This window comes from Odocoileus virginianus, chromosome 19, assembly GCF_023699985.2.
Source record: "Odocoileus virginianus isolate 20LAN1187 ecotype Illinois chromosome 19, Ovbor_1.2, whole genome shotgun sequence".
Taxonomy (NCBI): Eukaryota; Metazoa; Chordata; class Mammalia; order Artiodactyla; family Cervidae; genus Odocoileus; species Odocoileus virginianus.
This window is the reverse complement of record NC_069692.1, coordinates 42,631,305-42,650,736: the sequence shown is the minus strand read 5'-3', so window position 1 is coordinate 42,650,736 and position 19,432 is coordinate 42,631,305. Positions and strand designations below refer to the sequence as shown.

Genomic DNA, 19,432 nt, shown 5'->3' with positions numbered 1-19,432 from the left:
TGTTAACTACATGCTTCCAAATTGTACCTTAAAAGGAAAGGGTCGTCCCAGGAACTTCTGCAACTTCTTTACACCTGCGAATCCACCAGTTGGGCTCTCCAAGCAATTCTGAATATGTTCTGAAATGGTCTGAACCTCTTTGTAGTATCTTTAGCAGAGGAGATAAAGGGGCAGAAGGGAGGTGAGGAAAGGGGAAGTGCATGTACTTTATACGAGGTTCACATTCACCGACAAGTCAAGGATGGAACAAACCACAGTAAAGTAGGGAGAAACACGTTTCCTTCCCAAACATCAATCCTGTAGATACTGACGTTGTTTCTCTAAATATGAGTCTTACTTGTCTTCATGGTTCATCAGGAGTTGGGGGATCCGACAGACCAAATGTTTTAAAACCCAGTGCCAGTGAAGGGCAAGCAAGGCCAGGCCCGAGGCATCTACTTTTACTGTGTCGGCCGTAGTCCAAAACCGGTCCCGCCACCGCACAGAAGCCAAGATCTAAAAACAAAGCAAATCAAGACTGCTCACAAACATCTCACAGTAAAGGACACAAAACACAGACTTCAATCGTGAATCAATACGCAACATATACATGTTAAAGACCTAGCATCTGACTGGAAAATTTTTTAGGGGTATTGAGGCAGTCAGAGAAGGCAAAGATCTTTCGTCCTATCACTGGAAGTTCAGAGCTATTGGGGAAAACAGCGTCACTGGGTCATGTGGTAAGTGTGCACCCCATGTTATAAGAAATCACAACCTGCTTTACAAAGAAGCTGCACTCTTGAACCCCAACCAGCAGTTCAGGCAGGATTCAGTCGTTAACCTTGGCTGTTCTGGTGAGTGGACCTGCACTGCGGTTTCAATTTACATCTCCTGGATAACTAATGATACAGAAGTTTCCAAGTTCTCAGGGGGCATTCATTATCTTCTGAGAAACATCTATTCAAATTCTCTTGCTCCTTTTTAAAACTGGGCTCCTGCTTTGGTTTAAACAATTTATATACAATTTATAAACAGTGTCGCCTAGTGTTTTCATTCTCTTAAAGCTGTCTATTAACAACCATTTTTAATTTTGACAAAACTGAATTCAATTTTTTCTTTTATGAAGAATGCCCTGAAATCTCTGCCTATCCTCAGGCTGTGAATATTTTCTATGCTTTCTTTTAGAGGTTCATTAACTTTAGCTTTTAGACATAGGTCTATAATCTATTTTGATGTTAACTTTTCTGACATAAGGCAGGAGTAAAGGCTCATATTTATTACATGGATATCTAGTTTTATCATCACCGTTTGTTAAAGAACTGTTTCCCTCATTAAGTTAATTCACCATATATTAATATTTGAGGGTCTGCTTCTAAATTCTCTTTTATTAGTCTATGTCTATCCTTATGACAATAACTACTGTTTTCATTAATGGAGTGTTGTAATGCAAAAACCAGGTACTCTGAGTTTCCAACATTGCTGTTCTTCTAATTGTGTATTTTTATGGCAAAGCAGTCTCCAGATTAATGATAATCTTTCAGGTTTTATGGTGTAAAAGCTATTTTCATAATAATATCATATTATTTGCCCTCTTTACTTTGGTGACATTTGCACCGATGGTACCAAAAAAAGGGCAGGGGCTGGGGTGGCAGACAAGCCGTGACTGGGGGTCTGGCAAACAGTGTGTAGAAAATGAAAGGATCTGTCAGTTCAAGAGAAACAAGACTGCCGAAAACAAAACTCAAAACTTTTAAGCAAAGCTCAGAACTCTGAAGAACTAAGAGCGTGACAAATTCCCAATACTTAAAGATTTTCTGATGAAGTCCTGCAGTAATTTTTCAAGAGTATGACTTCTTAATTTATATTGGAAAATGAAATGTGCCAACATTTGGAAGATCTGATAACTCACTTAACAATACTTTCCAAATTACCAATGCACCAGCTGCAAATATACACAAGCGTAACATGCAAGGATAAAGTCCATCCAAAGTGCAGGCCGGGACAATGAGTTTTAACACATGACAAGATCGCTATTTTTCCAAATTCCACATTATAAGTGACCTTTACAAAACTATCACTTGTCAAGCTGTGGTATAGGATCAAAGGACATTCACAATTACATGGGAATGTTTGTTAAACTAGCCTTCACTTTCCCAGCTCTTAGCAACATGAAATAGAGGTCAGCTTCTCTTCACAAACTTCAACACATACAACATATCATAAGACAGCAAATCAGGGGCAGGTGTGAAAAACCAGCCTTCCTTCTGTTAAGCCAGACACGGAGAGATGTGCAGAAATGTAACACTGTTCCACTCTTAATTTTTGTTTTGGAAAATGGTTGGTTTTTCATTAAAAATGTTATTCATGTTAACATGAATTTGTTACTGTGTCTTTAAACAAACTAACATAATTTTTTACATTTCTAAGATTTATTTCCTAATACAGTAAATATACATGTAACCACATATGCAAAAGTTCTTTGAGATTTGGGAATGGCGGGGGTGGGGGCTGGGGCGGGGGGCGGGTCTTGAGACTAAAAAGTTTAACACCTACAATTCTACAATTACTGGAATAAACTGGAATCAATCCCAGTTTAGTCCACATGTGAGAATCATGTCTAAGAAGGCTTAAGGGAACTAAAATATAACAGTTAAAATTCTGATTTTTAGCAACAAATGGATGGACAAATAAGTTATAGTATGTATACGTCCAACAGACTATTACTTGGCAATAAAAAGGAATGAGTTGAGACACAAAACAATATGGATGTATCTCAAAATGACTTTAAATGAAAGTGGACAGATAAAAACAATATAAAATGCCAGAAATAGAAATATAAAAGCAATATAAAATGCTGTAGTAACAAAAAGCAGACCAATGGATACCTGCTGGAGGTGGAGGGCAGAAAAAAGGAAGAGAAAACAGAAGATGAAAGGTTTGAGGGCGATGGATGGATTCACTGTCATGATTGTGGTAACGGCATCAATGTATACAGGGGTCAAAAAGTATAAATCTGTACACTTTAAACATATGCAAATTATCCCAATTACACCCTTATACAGCTTTAAAATATGTGTATCTATTTAAAATTCACAAGAACAATTTCTCAAATAATATTGGACATATGACTACACTGAAGTTAGCTGTTCCCCTAAAAAATCTCTGTGCCAAGAAATATGTCACTTAAAAGAAAAACAGGTGCATCTCCTCACCTCATTAACACTGGCATCAGACACCGTGCCCTGAGAGGACTGTACCCACAGCAGGATTAATGCATCACAAAGTTCAAAGAAAGCAGCAAGATTGACCACGATTTCATGGGGCAGGCTGTGATAGCTCTCTGGATCTTAGAGTTGGTATAAACAAGAACATGTGATCAGTTTTAATTCTGTGGACATTTTCAAAGTTAACAGCAGTCTAGAACTTAATATTATCCTCAGCACAAAGGTCAAGGTCAAAGTTGAAAGCAAATCTTTGCCTAATATTATTAAGTTAGCAAGTTAGGTGTGTAGAGATGTTCATGTCTCAATTAAAAAAAAAAAAGCATTTGTTTAAATACAAAACAAATTCTAAGATATTACATATATGACCAGATGCATAGATAACAGGAAGATATGAGAAGATATAAACAAATCTCTACTATTAACAGTAGCTCCTGCAAGAGTAAACTTTTTTGTTTTTATGCTTCTATAGTTTGAACATTTTCCAAGAAATACCAATATCTTTTCAATTAAAAAAAAAAAGGAAGGAGGAAGAAAAGAACCCATAACCAAATGCTTATGAGCTCATACTCTTGAGCCAAGAGACCAGCTCTGGCCCTGCTACTTGCTGCAGATGTGACCCAGGGCATCTCTGTGCCTCCCTTTCCTCACTCACAAGACCCACCTCATGGTGGTCAAAATAAATAAATAAATAAAGGAGATTGAGGACATGTAAAAAAGCACTTAGTCAAAAATACTGAGTAAAGGAAGATGTCAAAATCAGGCCGCCAAATCAAAGGGAATCAGCAGCATGGCAGCACCTGAGGAGCCTCTCACCGTCAGGAACATCATGCAACCAGGTGCGCAACTCAAGGAGGTAAAAGCGGCGTCCTTACCTTTCTGGAATTCAAAGGACATTCTCAAAACACTGTTTCTCAACTTTCTGCCACCAACAGAAACCGAATTTGCTTCAGTAAAAATCCGTTTTTCCCGGTCGAAATATATGATGGTCCTGAAATGAGATTCCACAATTAATAGTGATCAGTTCATAATACTTATCACAGCCTCTACCTGCTGAATCTTAAGAACCCTTAGAATGAACATCAATTTCCCTCAGTCTGTCATTCCCCTCAGGCCTCTGCAAATTCTGGCTGAGAGAGACGGGCAGTGACAGAGACGACAACCAGGCTGGCGGGGAGGAAGACAGGGCGAGGGAAGCTGCCGGGCCCAGGTTCTGCTCGGCCACGATCTGACAAACCGCACTGTGGACTCTCGACACTGGCCATCACGGGGAAGCCCAGGCAGCTCAGTGGCTGGGACCCGGTGCTTTCACTGCTAAGGCCCAGGTTCTGCTCGGCCACGATCTGACAAACCGCACTGTGGACTCTCGACACTGGCCATCACGGGGAAGCCCTGGCAGCTCAGTGGCTGGGACCCGGTGCTTTCACTGCTAAGGCCCAGGTTCTGCTCGGCCACGATCTGACAAACCGCACTGTGGACTCTCGACACTGGCCATCACGGGGAAGCCCTGGCAGCTCAGTGGCTGGGACCCGGTGCTTTCACTGCTAAGGCCCAGGTTCAGTCCCTGGTCAGGGAACTAAGACTTCAAAAGCCTCTCGGTGCAGCAACCCCCCACCCAAAAAAAAACCCCAAACCAGCCATCATACAATTAATCTGCCAAGTTAGAAGTTACCCAGGGAGGAGGATGAGAGAGCTGCTGGGGGAAAGGGACAAGGGGTGCTCTGCGGTGTTACTGCATATCAACCACACGAGTGAGTTCACTTTGTGAAAATTCATCAAAACGACATACATTCATCATCAGTGGCACTTTTCTGTAATGCATGCTGTACCTCAGTTACAAAATTACTTCTCTAAATCTCGTACACTGATGGACAATTAAAAATACTACTGGTCATTACATTAAACAGTGAGGAATGATTTATAAAACACTTAGGTATATTTATACTGTATGTGACTATGTATGTTAGACCTTCAACATTTGATGGGACAGACTGCTGAGGAAAGAACTTTCCAAAATGCAGGGAGCTATTGGGAATCACACAGAAAAACAGTGGAAACAGAGCTATCCTGTGATAAAAGATTAACCATAAAACAAATCCCACTACTGATACTTCCCAGTGTACATATTAATAAGCACCCTGTTAAATTATTAAGAATCTGCCAATTCAAAGGCACTAGGACATCAGGGTCAGAATGACTTTTCGCTGTGCACAGAACTTGAAGGAGAGGTCGTAACAAAGGCAATCATGTCAGACGCTCAGCACTCCTCAGATTCAGAAACTAAACACGTGTAAACTGTATCTTAGGCGATACGGGTCCGATCCCTGAGTTGGGAAGATCCCCTGGAAAAAGAAATTGCGACCCACTCCAGTATTCTTGCCCAGGAAAACTACATGGACAGAGGAGCCTGGCGGGCTACAGTCCATGGGGTCACAAAAGAGTCAGGCATGACTTAGCCATTAAACAACAATTTGTGAAGTCACAGGGTACAGTGAGGCAAACAGTGCCCACAATAGTAGGCTTCACCTACTTGTTTGCAACAGACTCTAAAAGGGCAAAGAGCTGTTCAGGCTGGTCTGTCTGTGGGTCAAAGTCCATCGCATTTCGGATGATGTCTACAGCCTGCATGTTCCATCGGGGATCCAGAGGGATGACAGATTCATCTGGTTTAAGGAACAAAAGAAAAGGGAGAATTTTGGAGTTAAACTCCCTGTCTGACAAATCTCACCGTTTTACTTTGATCACATAAGTCTTGCTGGGGAAGAGAAACGGAAATGGTTCAATCCGTGACAGTTCCAAAGCCAATGCATTCACCTGCTCAGGTCCCATTAATGGTTGGAAAAGAATTCATGCACTCAATTACCCAATCTTTTGCCATTAACCACAAGATAACTAACTTCCATGACAGAAAATGAATGAACACACCTCAGTAATTTGTCTTTAACAAGAAAAACAACTCAAGATTATTTTGCTTAAAACCCACTTCTTTATAATCACAGGGCACGCTGCCGCCACCTCTGCTCCTTTGGCTAAACTTGGTATCAAGCTCTCTCTGCACAGCAGCAGCCATCAGCCTCTGACCTGGCCCGGAGGTGGGGATCCCAGCGGCAGGAGGCATGGGAAAACCATGGGAATGTTAGTTTGAGGGTGGCTGGGTGGCTCAGTGGAGTACTTCACGCCCTGAAGGCATCCAGAACACAGGAGACTAACCAATGCCTACTGTGAAGAGCAAGGTCCAGTGGGGGGACCCGTATCCCCAAATCTAGCAAGGCTACATGAGCCAGAGAGACTCAGATGAAAAGGAAAAAGGAAGATGAGCCAATCAGTGGGCAGGCCAAGGCTGCCGCGAAGGGAATCTAGCCCTCTATCCTAGAACTATGTTCTCAAAGACCAAAGTTCTTTCATGAATGGAAAGTCATAATTCACTTCAGCCACAATATGACCCTGACATCAGTTTTCTCTGTCATTTGACTTCTGCCCAACCATCTATCCCATTACCTTTAGTGTACATGAGGCAGTCATAGGTACACATAAAATTATAATTATATAAACATCAAAAAGCATCACGCACACTTTTTTTCTAAACCAAATCAGGTAATAGCATGTTTTGATCAATGTCAGATGAAAACTGAGAAATTCTGAATACCTCATTTAATTAGATAGCTTGGATGGCTACTTCTTTTATCACTGTGGCTTTGTTTCATAACTTTGAATCTAAGACTGTATAACTTCATCATTAAGGTTTTCTGTTTAAGACACAGAAGGTGTACTATTTTACCTTCATCTCAAAAGATCACAGTTTAAAATCCTTTCTTTTAACAGTACTTACTAACACATCACAGACTATTACAAGTTACAGGGGCCCCAGAAGAATGAATTTTATTCCCATGTTTTTCAAACAAAGGCAGCTGAGCATGAACGAGGGACCCAGAACCAACAAGCCGGTTTGTGGCCAGGCTGGGACCGGAGCCCAGACCCCCAGCGCCCGTGTTCCTCCCACCGCACTGGGTGCCATCATCCTTTCTCAGAAACTGAACAGTCAATACACAGTTTTGAAAAGCAGCAGCAGAATACGCATCTGGATACTCTGAGACTTCTTCTGTTACAAGGGGGAGCTCTGACAGATCTTTTCCCCATGAACTCAATGGACAAGAGTGCTGAGAGCTAGAAATCAAGGCAAGTGCAGTACCTGTTGCATTTGGTTGTAATATTTTGATGACATCACGGACCCCAGATGAGAGAGAATTTGAGTAAAACTTCCTGAGAGCTGCAGCACTGGCTTCCAGATGAATCTGTATGGACTCTGTGGAGGAAGGAGCACAGATGCCAGTCATCACCTAAAGCAGCGCCGTCCCCTTGAGCTTTCCGTTCTGCAGCTGCCACGGTGGCCGCGCCGCAGGTTACGCTTCAGGAGCTGCCTGTGTCTAGCAGCCATCACACGGGACAAAGCAGATGAGAACACGCATCCAATTTCCTTCTACACATATTTAGACATGATATACACATACACTGGCTTAACTACAAATTCTCCTAGAGTAGAAACACTCATATAAACTCAACTACTTTAGTCAACAAGTTATACCCACAAATTCTGGTACTTTAAAACCTTTAAAGCTACCTGGCATGAAAAATGTACAAAGAAATTAAGAATGATCATTTAGATCACTGGAACGGAAGTTAAGATTAGAATCTTACGTACTTTTATGGGAAGTAAATTTACCAAAAGCAACCCTTTTCCAGAAGGAATGCATGTGCCAACAGAGTAAGTACAGGAAAAACACCAGGATGCTCAGAAGTTAAAAGTGACGTGACACAGCGCATTCTCCTTCTGGGCTGGATAGAAGACTGGACAGATGCTGAAATGCTCAGAAGTTAAAAGTGACGTGACACAGCGCATTCTCCTTCTGGGCTGGATAGAAGACTGGACAGATGCTGAAATGCTCAGAAGTTAAAAGTGACGTGACACAGCGCATTCTCCTTCTGGGCTGGATAGAAGACTGGACAGATGCTGAAATGCTCAGAAGTCAAAAGTGACGTGACAGCGCATTCTCCTTCTGGGCTGGATAGAAGACTGGACAGATGCTGAAATGCTCAGAAGTTAAAAGTGACGTGACACAGCGCATTCTCCTTCTGGGCTGGATAGAAGACTGGACAGATGCTGAAATGCTCAGAAGTCAAAAGTGACGTGACACAGCGCATTCTCCTTCTGGGCTGGATAGAAGACTGGACAGATGCTGAAATGCTCAGAAAGCTAAAAGTGACGTGACACAGCGCATTCTCCTTCTGGGCTGGATAGAAGACTGGACAGATGCTGAAATGCTCAGAAAGCTAAAAGTGACGTGACACAGCGCATTCTCCTTCTGGGCTGGATAGAAGACTGGACAGATGCTGAAATGCTCAGAAGCTAAAAGTGACGTGACACAGCGCATTCTCCTTCTGGGCTGGATAGAAGACTGGACAGATGCTGAAATGCTCAGAAGTTAAAAGTGACATGACACAGCGCATTCTCCTTCTGGGCTGGATAGAAGACTGGACAGATGCTGAAATGCTGAGAAAGTTAAAAGTGATGTGACACAGCACATTTTCCTTCTGGGTTGGATAGAAGACTGGACAGATCCTGAAATGCTGAGGTTTACATGGGGAAAAGTTTCTCTCAGGGAACAACTAGGGTAGACGTGTACCTTAATGTTTTAACAGTTAAATAAACAATAATGCTAAGTCATAAGCATCCTGCTAGGAGCTTCCCCAGATGTAATTTTAACTGTGTAGTTGAAGAAAAAAAGCAACTGCTGAGTTATGAAAGCAGGGTATGCATACATAAATTCCCTCATTACACAAATCAAGCTTCTTTACTCACCAAGCCCCTGTGGCATATTCTTGGCTAAATGATAAAGCCATTTAACTCTGAGCATCCAGTCTTGATTGGTTGCTCTTTCTATGAGCAATTTAACAGCCACAGCCAGAGCATCTGGTTCATCAATCCAGTAAGTATCCACTTCAACTGAAGTGAACTTTAAGTTCTCTGGGTGGGAGGACTGCATAATTTTCTCTAAGTCTGGCAAAGTAAGAGGCTGAATCCTGAAATTCATTACAATAGACAGAGTTAGTATTAGGGTTAAATCTTCATTTCACATTTCAAAGAACCAAGACAAATAACTTTATAATTAATCCATCAAAGAGTTAACAGGGAATATATAAGTTCCCTCCAAAGAGGGAAAATCAAAACATGTACCTATAATAAATAATAAATAGGGAGCAATATCACAACAAACAATGAAACTATGTGAAAAAGTGATCATGTAACATTCTGGTCCAATATATTCAGTAGTGACCATGACCATCTAAAAAAAGGGAGGGAGAAAGAGAGGGAAGGAGGAAAGCAGGAAGGAAGGGAGGGAGGAAAAGTCGAGAGAGAGACACACAAGCTCAAGGCTCCGCTAACCTTGCCCAGTTGCTTGTTTTCATGCTCAGCCTGTTGAGACAATACGCCAAGATCTGCCCGTCGCCTCGGACTTTAGAGAGGTGAGAATCTTCTATAGTGAAGAGCGCCGAGGGCAGAGAATCTGGCCACAGCCCCAAGGCGAGAAGGGAGCTGCCCCAGGTTTCCTGTGCTTGCAGCGAGGAAACATGTTTCTCTAGGAGAGCCTGCACAAGCTGGTGGGAGACAGAAACACACGGTGTACGGTCCCCAAGACACAGGGTCTTATCGAAGACTAGTAGAGTAACGGCAGTCTTCTAGGTCAACAGTCAGGACACATTCCTCAATACCCAACATGACAAAATTCCACTTTTTCAGCTGAGAGGCAAGTGTCAAGACATATTTAATCACATTTATGCTATTTTCCAAAAGAGTGCCTGGACACCAGATCTCTGTTCCAGCAAAACTGCAGGTGAGCTCTCTAAGGCCGTTAAAGTTGCTGCTGGCAGAGCACCCTCCCACCTCCTGCAGTGCTGTCCTGCAGGAAGCTGTGCCAGGCACCTCACAGTACCTGCTGGTTTGCTGGGGAAGCCTGGGAGCGGACATATGCTCCCCAGCACGCTTTAGAAAACGCGCTGTCCACGCTCAGGCCTCGCTGCAGACACTGCACGGTGAGTGCGGCTGCCTGAAGGAGGGTCGACACTGAGGGCGCTGGAGAGGCTGTAAGGAAGACGACAGTGCCACGCGTGAGCAACGGGTCCTGCGAAACCTCCAGAGAAGACGCACAGATCCCATCTTCACGCCACACTGCCACCCGGCCCTTATCTCAGAACGCCTTCCGAGTGGACTCCAGGGGGCTCAACGGCACTCAGTGAGCCTGCGAGAACATTCACTCACATTCGCTCCCGGCAAGCCCGCCCCCCCACTCCCTCTCCGGGAGCAGCACCTTGTGGGGAAGCGACCAGATGCCTTAGACACGACAAAGCCTGGCCACATATACCCTCAGCCTCAAGCTGATACCCTGAAGGGGACAAAATGAGCGTGGCAGCAAAAAGCCCCGTGGGCTCTGAAACCCAACTCAGCTGTCCTTGTCGACTGCGTGGCTTTCCCGAGTCACTCAGCCTCTCTCATCCGTAAGATGGAAACGTGCCTTGCAGAACTAACATGAGGACTAAGTAAGCAGCCACCACTGCACCTAACACAGAGTGGTTTACTAAACAAGTAACATTTCATTATTTTTCATTGTTATAATTACTGCCCTTTCTTGTACCTTTGGACATTTAGAAGAAGTAATACCGGTCTGTTTTAAACAATTCCAAGTTCCTACTTTATTCAACCTTCAAGAGATTCAATGATGACTGTGAAAGATTTTCAGGACAACCTTCACCAATCTCAGTGCCAAAAGTAATATTCTTCCGAGTGTGGGCCTCTGACTGCATGCCTCAGAATTCCCTGGGAAGCTTCCTGACATGCTGATTCCTGTGGCTCCCTCAGACCAGCTGAACCCAACCTCTTGGCGGGCAGGGGCAGGAGGAGAGTAGCCAGTACATCTATATTATTAACAGGCTTTCTAGGTCATTTCCATCTCTATGCATACTAAATGCAAGAACTCCCAGACGAGCAGCAAGTGAAATGACGTGAATCTCCAGAGGAATAAAACCCTGCAGAGGCCTGCAGGTCAAGCACCTTACCTACAACAGCGCTTCGGGCCTCTGTGTGCAAAGCCAAAAGGGTGTCACACACGCTGCCCCCCACCAACCCAAGGCTGTGCAGTAGGACTTTCAGATCTAGGTCATCTGGGGTGCTCCCGTCCCCGCCTCCTGAAATGTAGATTTCAAGTCCACGGTTCCTCATAGCTCGGGAGATTTCTCCATGAACAGGATCCATTGAGAGAAAGAGTCTAGTGGTACAAGCAATTCAAAGAGGGGGAAAAAGACGTCAAAATCTCAGTGCAACCAACAGTGTAGCTCCGCAGCACCTGGCAAGGGCAAAGCACATGTGGCTCATCCTCAGGAGCTGGACACCGACGGCCCAGCTCACAGATGCTGTCTGCGTCTGCATTCTATCCTCTAGTTCCAAGCACATCCATAAAAAGCAAGGCAGTTTCGCTTCCTAGGCAACTAAGGATTGTGTATCCACCTTGAGCACTGAGGGCTGTAAAATTCTTACTCTCAGATGTTTCCCAAATCAGCCAGTGCTCATTCATCATTCTAACTCATCTACAGAGAAAACAAAAAAGAGGAGTGTGTTCTCCAGAAACACTTAGCTTCGTAATAGCCGGTGTCCACCAGCTTCTGCATCGAGCCGCCTGATAGCTCACCCTTGCCCCAGCACTCAACGGGGGCTCCTGCTGACCCTCCTCGCGCCAAACCTGCTCCTCGGCCCGTCTCCCCCTTGCTCGATGAACAGCTCTCCACTCACCTCACTACTCAAGCCAGAGCCTTAAGTGCTATCACTGCTTCCTCCCCTTTTTAACCCACAAGCCTGTCAGCAAGTCCCACTGATCTGACTGCCTGAGTGTAAGCCATCGTTTTTTGCATGAACTATTGCAAAAGGCTTTGAATGGGTCTCCCTGCTTCCACCCTTCACCACCGACCCGAGGCAGGGACCTCATCTTTCTGCTGACGAGTGTACAAACACAGTATGTAAGGGGCCCTAATGAACGGCCACCTCTGATATCCAGGTTGAGACTTTGAGGCAGGAATACCTGAAATTGGGATGTGGTGTTACGGTGGGAGTGGATCCATCGATCATTCCTCTCTCGCTGACAGTGAGGACACCTCCAGGTTCCAACAGAGCATTCAAACGATCCAGCACCGATGGGCTGCAGAGAGAGAACCCAAACAGGTGGACAGGTCCGGGTACCATGCTGACCACTGCCCTGGCAAGGGCCTCCTGCTCCTCTTGACCCACCCCCCACTCCCGGACAGAATGAAGATCTCTTAGCTGATCACTACCGGAGAAAGAAATGGCAACCCACTCCAGTGTTCTTGCCTGGAGAATCCCAGGGATGGGGGAGCCTGGTGGGCTGCCGTCTATGGGGTCGCACAGAGTCAGACATGACTGAAGCGACTTAGAAGCAGCAGCAGCAGCAGCTGCTGATCAATACCCCTTTTCACTCCCCGAAGGCACACAGCCTAGCGAGCCATAAACGTAACTGGATTTTAATTGAGGACATTCTGAAAATGTTCAGAACGTAGAGAAGCCCAGATCTGACCCGTACTGCGCTCACTGTGTAGGCACAGTAGATTCATGCTCGTCCTTCTCCTGACTTTAGAACCAAGTGGTACACTCGGAATGCACAGTTACTAAACATCTGCTCTGCTTATCAGATCCTCCAGTATAAACATCTGTACTTCAGAATTACCCTAAAGAGGAAGCTTTCTGAGGTTAAACGAAAATGTGTAACTCAAAGAAAGTTTTGGTTGGAAAAAAACAATCCAATTTTGTTAGCCATCAGTTCAGCTTAAAACGATCTGCTAGAACGAAAATCTTGCAGCTAATGACCAGCTACCACTGTTCACCACGAGGGGAACTCTGCAGAATACAGCAGACAATGTGCTTACAGTTAAGAAAACAGTGGATTAAAAACAGCAGAGCTTCCACCTGGGGTTCTATTTTGACAAGCATATCCCAAACTTCAGTCAGACCCGCTCATGATTGAACAGAAGCTCCTTACTTGCAGAAGTTAACATTGTCCATCAAAAGCCAATCTCCAGACTTCAGGGCCTGAACCAACATGCTGTCAACCCATTCGAACGTGCCATGGCTGCGGCCACTGGCTGACTGCATAAGCTTCACCCCAAAGCTTCGGAACTCCTCCACGAGTCTGGCAAACTCTGAAATGTCACAGTCACAGAACTTAATTTCAAACCAGGGCAATCAAAAACAAACAAAATAAAAAAACTAAGAGCTTATTAAAAGAAGGCTGGAAATGTATGGCTCAGTTCTTTAAAGTTTCATTAAAAAGTAAACAAAAGGATTTTTGTTTTTGTTTGAACAAGTAAGAAAATTAGGTTTGGGGATAGAAAATACTTCTTAAGGGCTTTCTGAATGAATGGCTAGATAAGAGTTGACTCAAAGGTGATGGAGAAAGTAAATAATATTTACCTGTCTTAATTTCTAAAATGACAGAAGGATAAAGCCTCCTGCTTATTATTGCATTTATACCATATGAAAGTGCTTTAAGTTTGCACAATGTAATTAATGTTATCACACCAGGCTTCCTTTATAATGACCACATCATATATAGTAACAACTGGTATTTATTTATTTATAAACTCTACAGTTTATATAGCCCTTTCCTGGAAATTTTTCAACTGGTTTTCCTTATTAGAAATTGATTCTAACCCTTTTTCGTCTGACAAGATAATATATTTCTGCTTCTAGCCATGAAGGATTAACAAGGTTTAGACTTAAGCTCACAGTCTTAAGAAACCGGGTAAACTATATGAATCACAAGTGCTTTCAGACACGGAAAACAGACAGTACGGAGCTGGGACCCCAAAGGGAAGGAGGCCCTGGGACTGACGGGCTTTCAACCTGAAAGGAATTTCTAGATTGCAAAGCAGGAAGAGGAGACTCAAGCAGATCCCGAGATCTCACTGACATGAGGACACAAACTGAGATTCAGGGAGATGGAGGCAGCCTGAATGAGAGGCAGCATGCTCAAAAAGCAGAAGTTAATCAAAGAAAGGGCTCCAGATATCCAGAAAGAGGTCCCTGGGCCTTTGGCTCAATAATAATCTCCATGTGCAAGGGAAGGCTGAAATTCCATGTGTAAAAAATTCCAAGGAGAAAAATATTACTGGGGAGCTGCAAACTGAACAACTCCCAGAGTTCACACAGGGCTGAATAACACTCCAGTTTCCACCAATCAAAGCGAAGAGACCCCATGGAACACACAGGACCTTCAGAAGAGATTACACAGGGCCATGCCTCAAGAAGGGGGTTAATCTGATTTAGCACCATACACAGGTTAAGAGTTTAGGGACTTCCGAGGTGGCACTAGTGATAAAGAACATGCCTGCATGTAAGAGATGCAGGTTCGATCCCTGGGTCGGGAAGATACCCTGAGGAAGGAAATGGCGACCCACTCCAGTAATCTTGCCTGGAAAATCCCATAGACAGAGGAGCCTGGTGGGCTACAGTCCATGGGGTTGCAAAGAACTGGACACAACTTAGGTAACTTGACTCTTCTTAGCACAAAGAGTCGACAGTGACTTAGCATGTAAAGGATACTCTGGCCCTGATCTTAAACAGCTTAATAGCAAGCCTGAAAAGATAAAAATGATCCAAAAGCAACTGAACAGCCTTACCCGCTACTCAAAGAAACCCTCAGAACACCAAAACACAGCACTCAGCAACTTGAGTGAGTGTCCAGAATCTAACAGACATGACTAGACATATTTTCTGGCTTTTTAAACTCACTAAGTGCTGCATTCTGATGTTAATAGAGCTATTATAAAATATTCAATATATATAAAGATTTTAAGGTAAAATAGGAAACACCTAGAATACATTTTAAAAGTCATACATGTTTATCACAGAAACATTAAAGTATAAATAGTTTAAAAAAGAAGCTATTTTCAATCAAAAGTAAACAAGTTTTACAGCCAGCCTTTTAGACTCTATTGATATCCCTAAGAAATAACTAAGAAAATAAATCCTAAATAAAAAGCAGTATTGAGGAAGGGCTGTGAGAACTTACCCTAGATATTTAAATTTTAACTGACTTACGAAAGAAACATATACACACCAGATTTCAGGTTTTGAAGTCAGACAGGCTTGGAACCAAAACGGAGTCCAAACACATCATAACAAGAAGACAGTGGGCAGGCTAACCTCTCTGAGCATTCATCTCCCCATGTCTAACATGGAGTTACCTTTCCTTGTAATGTGGTGTTGTGAGGGTTAAAAGTAAATATATTTTATATAGTGTCCAACACTTGATAGGAATTCAATGGTGAGTTTACAATCCCTAACAGTTAAAAAATATAAAGTGATACAGGGGTGGGTTTAGTCACTCAGTCGTATCCGACCCTTGCGACCTTGTAGACTGTATCCTATCAGGCTCCTCTGTCCATGAGATTTTGCAGGCAAGAATACCGGCGTGGGCTGTCATTTCCTTCTCCAATCTAGAGACTGAACCCTGGTCTCCTGCACTGCAGGCATTCTTACTGACTGAGCTGCCAGGGAAGCTATAAAATAGTGATATATGATTTCATTAAATATATCAATAAGTAATTTGAATGAATGAGTAAACAATTTCAAATTCAAATGGTGAGTTTGAACTGGAACATGACAGATCAAATCAGTAATAAAATCACTGTCTTAACTAAGAAAGTAAACGATTTGACCCAGATCATGGATACAATGTTGACACAGTTAGAAGAGGGGGGTTATTTCTTCATCCTTAGGGAATCCACTATTCCTAGGGAATAACTAAGGATTCCTTAGGAATAATGAGCAGGTTTTGGAAATAAAGGATGACAAACTTAGTGACAGGCTTCAACTTTTAATCAATGCTCCCCAATCAGCCAAAAAGCTGCACCACAAGATGAGAGCTGAAGGCTTCCAGATCAACTGAGGAACTTCTTCCACCTTCTATACAAAATGAATAAACACATCCAAGCTACTAATTTAGGCTTCTATTCTTCAGTTTAAAAAGACTCAATTTTTTGAGAAATTATTAATAAGTTTAAAAAACAGGCCAACAAAAAACAAACCAGATTTACCTGCAAGTCACTGTGGCTGATTATTCACAAAATAAATCAAACTCAGTAATCCATTTTTTTCCTTTGCTTAGGATCACCAATTCTGAATAGTTTACATCAGCTTCACTTTACTTTCTAGTAAACTTTCTATTTCCAAACCTTGATTGTTAATAATCTAATCATCAAATTCATTTTAAAAGTCACAGGCATTGCATGTACAAACGTAATACCTGTGGGTGGACACTCTATGGTAATGCCAAGTGACTGATACACACACCCAGAGACATACCTGCCTTGGAGTAGGAGTTGATTTTGTTGTTGAGTCTCTGCATAAGCAGTAACACTGCTTCCAGCTTGTTGACAATCTCCATCGTGACACCTTGACCACCTTCCCCAAGACACTTGGGCTTATAGGTCAGAAGGAAGTGACTCCAGGCTCGAAGCACTACTTCTGCATCGTCGGCACTGGCAAGGAGGCTGTCTCTTACCAGGGCCCTGACTGCGCCCTCCACCTTCTCAAGGAGCTGCCTCCATGGCCGGGTCAGATCAACCTGCAATTCCCAGAGCACGTGAGCCCAGCAGAGCCACGGCCACTGCTGCCGTAGCAACCCCAACACGAGACCGCACCGCTTACTGCCCTGCCGAAAAATACGGGCGGGTCAGCTACCTGCTCAAATCCACCCAGAAGCTCCGTAGTGTCCATCGCACTGTTCACGGCCATGATCTTCAAAGTGTGACCGGTAAGGTGTGCCAGGAGCTGAACCAAGCTGGTCTTGCCCACTGAGGCTGGCCCCACGAGGATGACCATCCAGCTCATCTGTACACACTTCATGACCGACTCCAGTGACTGTAAAGACTGGTGCAGGAGCGACAGGGGCCGGCAGGGCGGTGGAGGGACGTAGCTGCCGCGGGAAAGCATTGAGTAGCCAAGCTGGAAAAGACGGCCCACAAGATGTCACAGGCATGCCCGGGGAGGGGGCCGGGGCCAGGGAGGACTGGGGATGCCCGGGGAGGGGGCCGGGGCCAGGGAGGACTGGGGATGCCCGGGGAGGGGGCCGGGGCCAGGGAGGACTGGGGATGCTTGGGGAGGGGGCCGGGGCCAGGGAGGACTGGGGATGCCCGGGGAGGGGGCCGGGGCCAGGGAGGACTGGGGAAGAGCTCCGGCCCCGCGAGATGTCACAGGCGTGCCCGGGGAGGGGGCCGGGGCCAGGGAGGACTGGGGATGCCCGGGGAGGGGGCCGGGGCCAGGGAGGACTGGGGAAGCCCGGGGAGGGGGCCGGGGCCAGGGAGGACTGGGCATGCCCGGGGAGGGGGCCGGGGCCAGGGAGGACTGGGCATGCCCGGGGAGGGGGCCGGGGCCAGGGAGGACTGGGGAAGCCCGGGGAGGGGGCCGGGGCCAGGGAGGACTGGGGATGCCCGGGGAGGGGGCCGGGGCCAGGGAGGACTGGGGAGAGCACCGGCCTCCTTGCCTCACCTGGACGTCACAGGGCGTGACGTGCAACAGCCTGGTTCCCGTGTACGGGCTGGAGTTTGAATTAAACACGTCCTTGAACACAGCGATGACCTAGAGGAAGAGGATGATAAAATCAAAATGCAAATCATTACATCAAACTCTCGGCCAAACCTTCTAGAATGAACACTAGTAAATATGAACAGCAATATGAAAATCACCATATTATGAGTTATTACCCTTTTGAATTTTCCTATTAAAAAGGATTGATTTAATTCTTCAGAAGGAAAACAAATGGAAGTTCAAGAAAAGAGCAATAATCTCGAATTATGAGATTCCAGAGAGAATATACCATAAATTAAAACAGAGCCATGGAAACTACGGCAGATCTCAAGATAAAAAATTAATTTGCTTTCATCGTTCAAGATAACCACCTAAAGAAGGTAGAAGAGAGAAGCATGAACTTTATGAAGAACAATGACCATCATTTCCTGATACCTGCCATGTGCCAAACATATTAGGTGCTTTAGTAGATTATTTCTGATCCAAATACCCTCACAAAATATTTCTATTTCCATTTTATGGATATGGCTATGATATTCACACAAGTTATGTAATTTGCTCATGGATGGTACCTGAATTTAAATCTAAGCCTGTCTGACGGGAAAAGCACTGTTTTCCTTCTAAATATTTATGCAGGAAAGCATTATTTCTGTATTGACATTTATTTGTCCCTTCCTTAGCAGCAATACTGTTAAAAACTTTTTGCTAATAGTATTCTTTCTTGCATTTCTTTCAAAAATCTAAGAGGAGCTGGGGTGGGGGAAAGATGAGGATGTATAAAAATCACTAATTTAGCCCACAGCAGCAGCAAAGATTCCTGCCACCCAAAATATTTAGACAAGTAGTGCATTCAAACAAAGTAGCAATATACTAATCAATGTACACTGGAGTGAAAACTAAAACAATAAGGACAAAGACACAATGAGTGTCAAATGCTAAGAGCCCCAAAGCAGCGCAGAAGAAAATGCTGCCTCCTGGGTCTGGGTGACGTTTGACCTTCCATTTCGCTCGAAAGCATACCGCCTCCTCTCTCAGATGCTATACCGGAGTTAAAATTACAAATTACTTTTGCAACCTTTCTCCTTCTGCAACTTTTCTTTTCCTCTCAGAAAACATTTGGCCAACTAAAGCTGAACTGCAGGAGTGATGGAACCCTCCCACACTCCACAGTAACTCAGCACCTGGCCAACGCCAATTACCCAACACTGGCCAGTGTGGCCACAGCTAACATACTAGGCTACGTTGATAAAGAAAGGAATATACCAACTGGTGATAGGTGAATGATATAAAGTTTCATTAATTAAAAAAAAAAGAACTGAATATTTTGTCCTAGTATGAAGACTCAAAGCCACTCGCATGTAACACATGAGTAGTTGATGCTGGGCTGGATTCTGGATACCACATAAATAAGGATCTGTGCTCTTAACAGCACAATCAAAGTGTCTGAAAGCCACATCTTCACGTTTCTGTTTCTAACTCACATAAATTTGTAAACTACTTTGTTTGTAAGCAACTGTGATACAGTAGAAGAAACAGCAAGCAAAGTGGAAAGGTCTGGGCTGGAGAGCTGGCTCTGCCACGCAAA

General features: G+C 44.2%; 1 protein-coding gene across 2 annotated transcripts in view; it reads right to left on the bottom strand.

The window, feature by feature from the left end:
• The window catches only part of MDN1 (midasin AAA ATPase 1), a 138,352-nt gene that overhangs the window by 49,320 nt on the left and 69,600 nt on the right, over positions 1-19,432 (bottom strand). For both annotated transcript variants that reach the window (XM_070450115.1, XM_070450116.1), the window contains exons 41-55: positions 17,809-17,898; positions 17,002-17,265; positions 16,624-16,885; positions 13,298-13,457; positions 12,326-12,442; positions 11,310-11,518; positions 10,190-10,338; positions 9,643-9,854; positions 9,058-9,278; positions 7,390-7,503; positions 5,731-5,863; positions 4,076-4,191; positions 3,192-3,325; positions 338-495; positions 28-148 (exon numbers count right to left, since the gene is read on the bottom strand). In XM_070450115.1, coding sequence (XP_070306216.1) covers positions 28-148; positions 338-495; positions 3,192-3,325; positions 4,076-4,191; positions 5,731-5,863; positions 7,390-7,503; positions 9,058-9,278; positions 9,643-9,854; positions 10,190-10,338; positions 11,310-11,518; positions 12,326-12,442; positions 13,298-13,457; positions 16,624-16,885; positions 17,002-17,265; positions 17,809-17,898 — 2,460 coding nt within the window. The remainder of the gene's footprint in view (positions 1-27; positions 149-337; positions 496-3,191; positions 3,326-4,075; positions 4,192-5,730; positions 5,864-7,389; positions 7,504-9,057; positions 9,279-9,642; positions 9,855-10,189; positions 10,339-11,309; positions 11,519-12,325; positions 12,443-13,297; positions 13,458-16,623; positions 16,886-17,001; positions 17,266-17,808; positions 17,899-19,432) is intronic.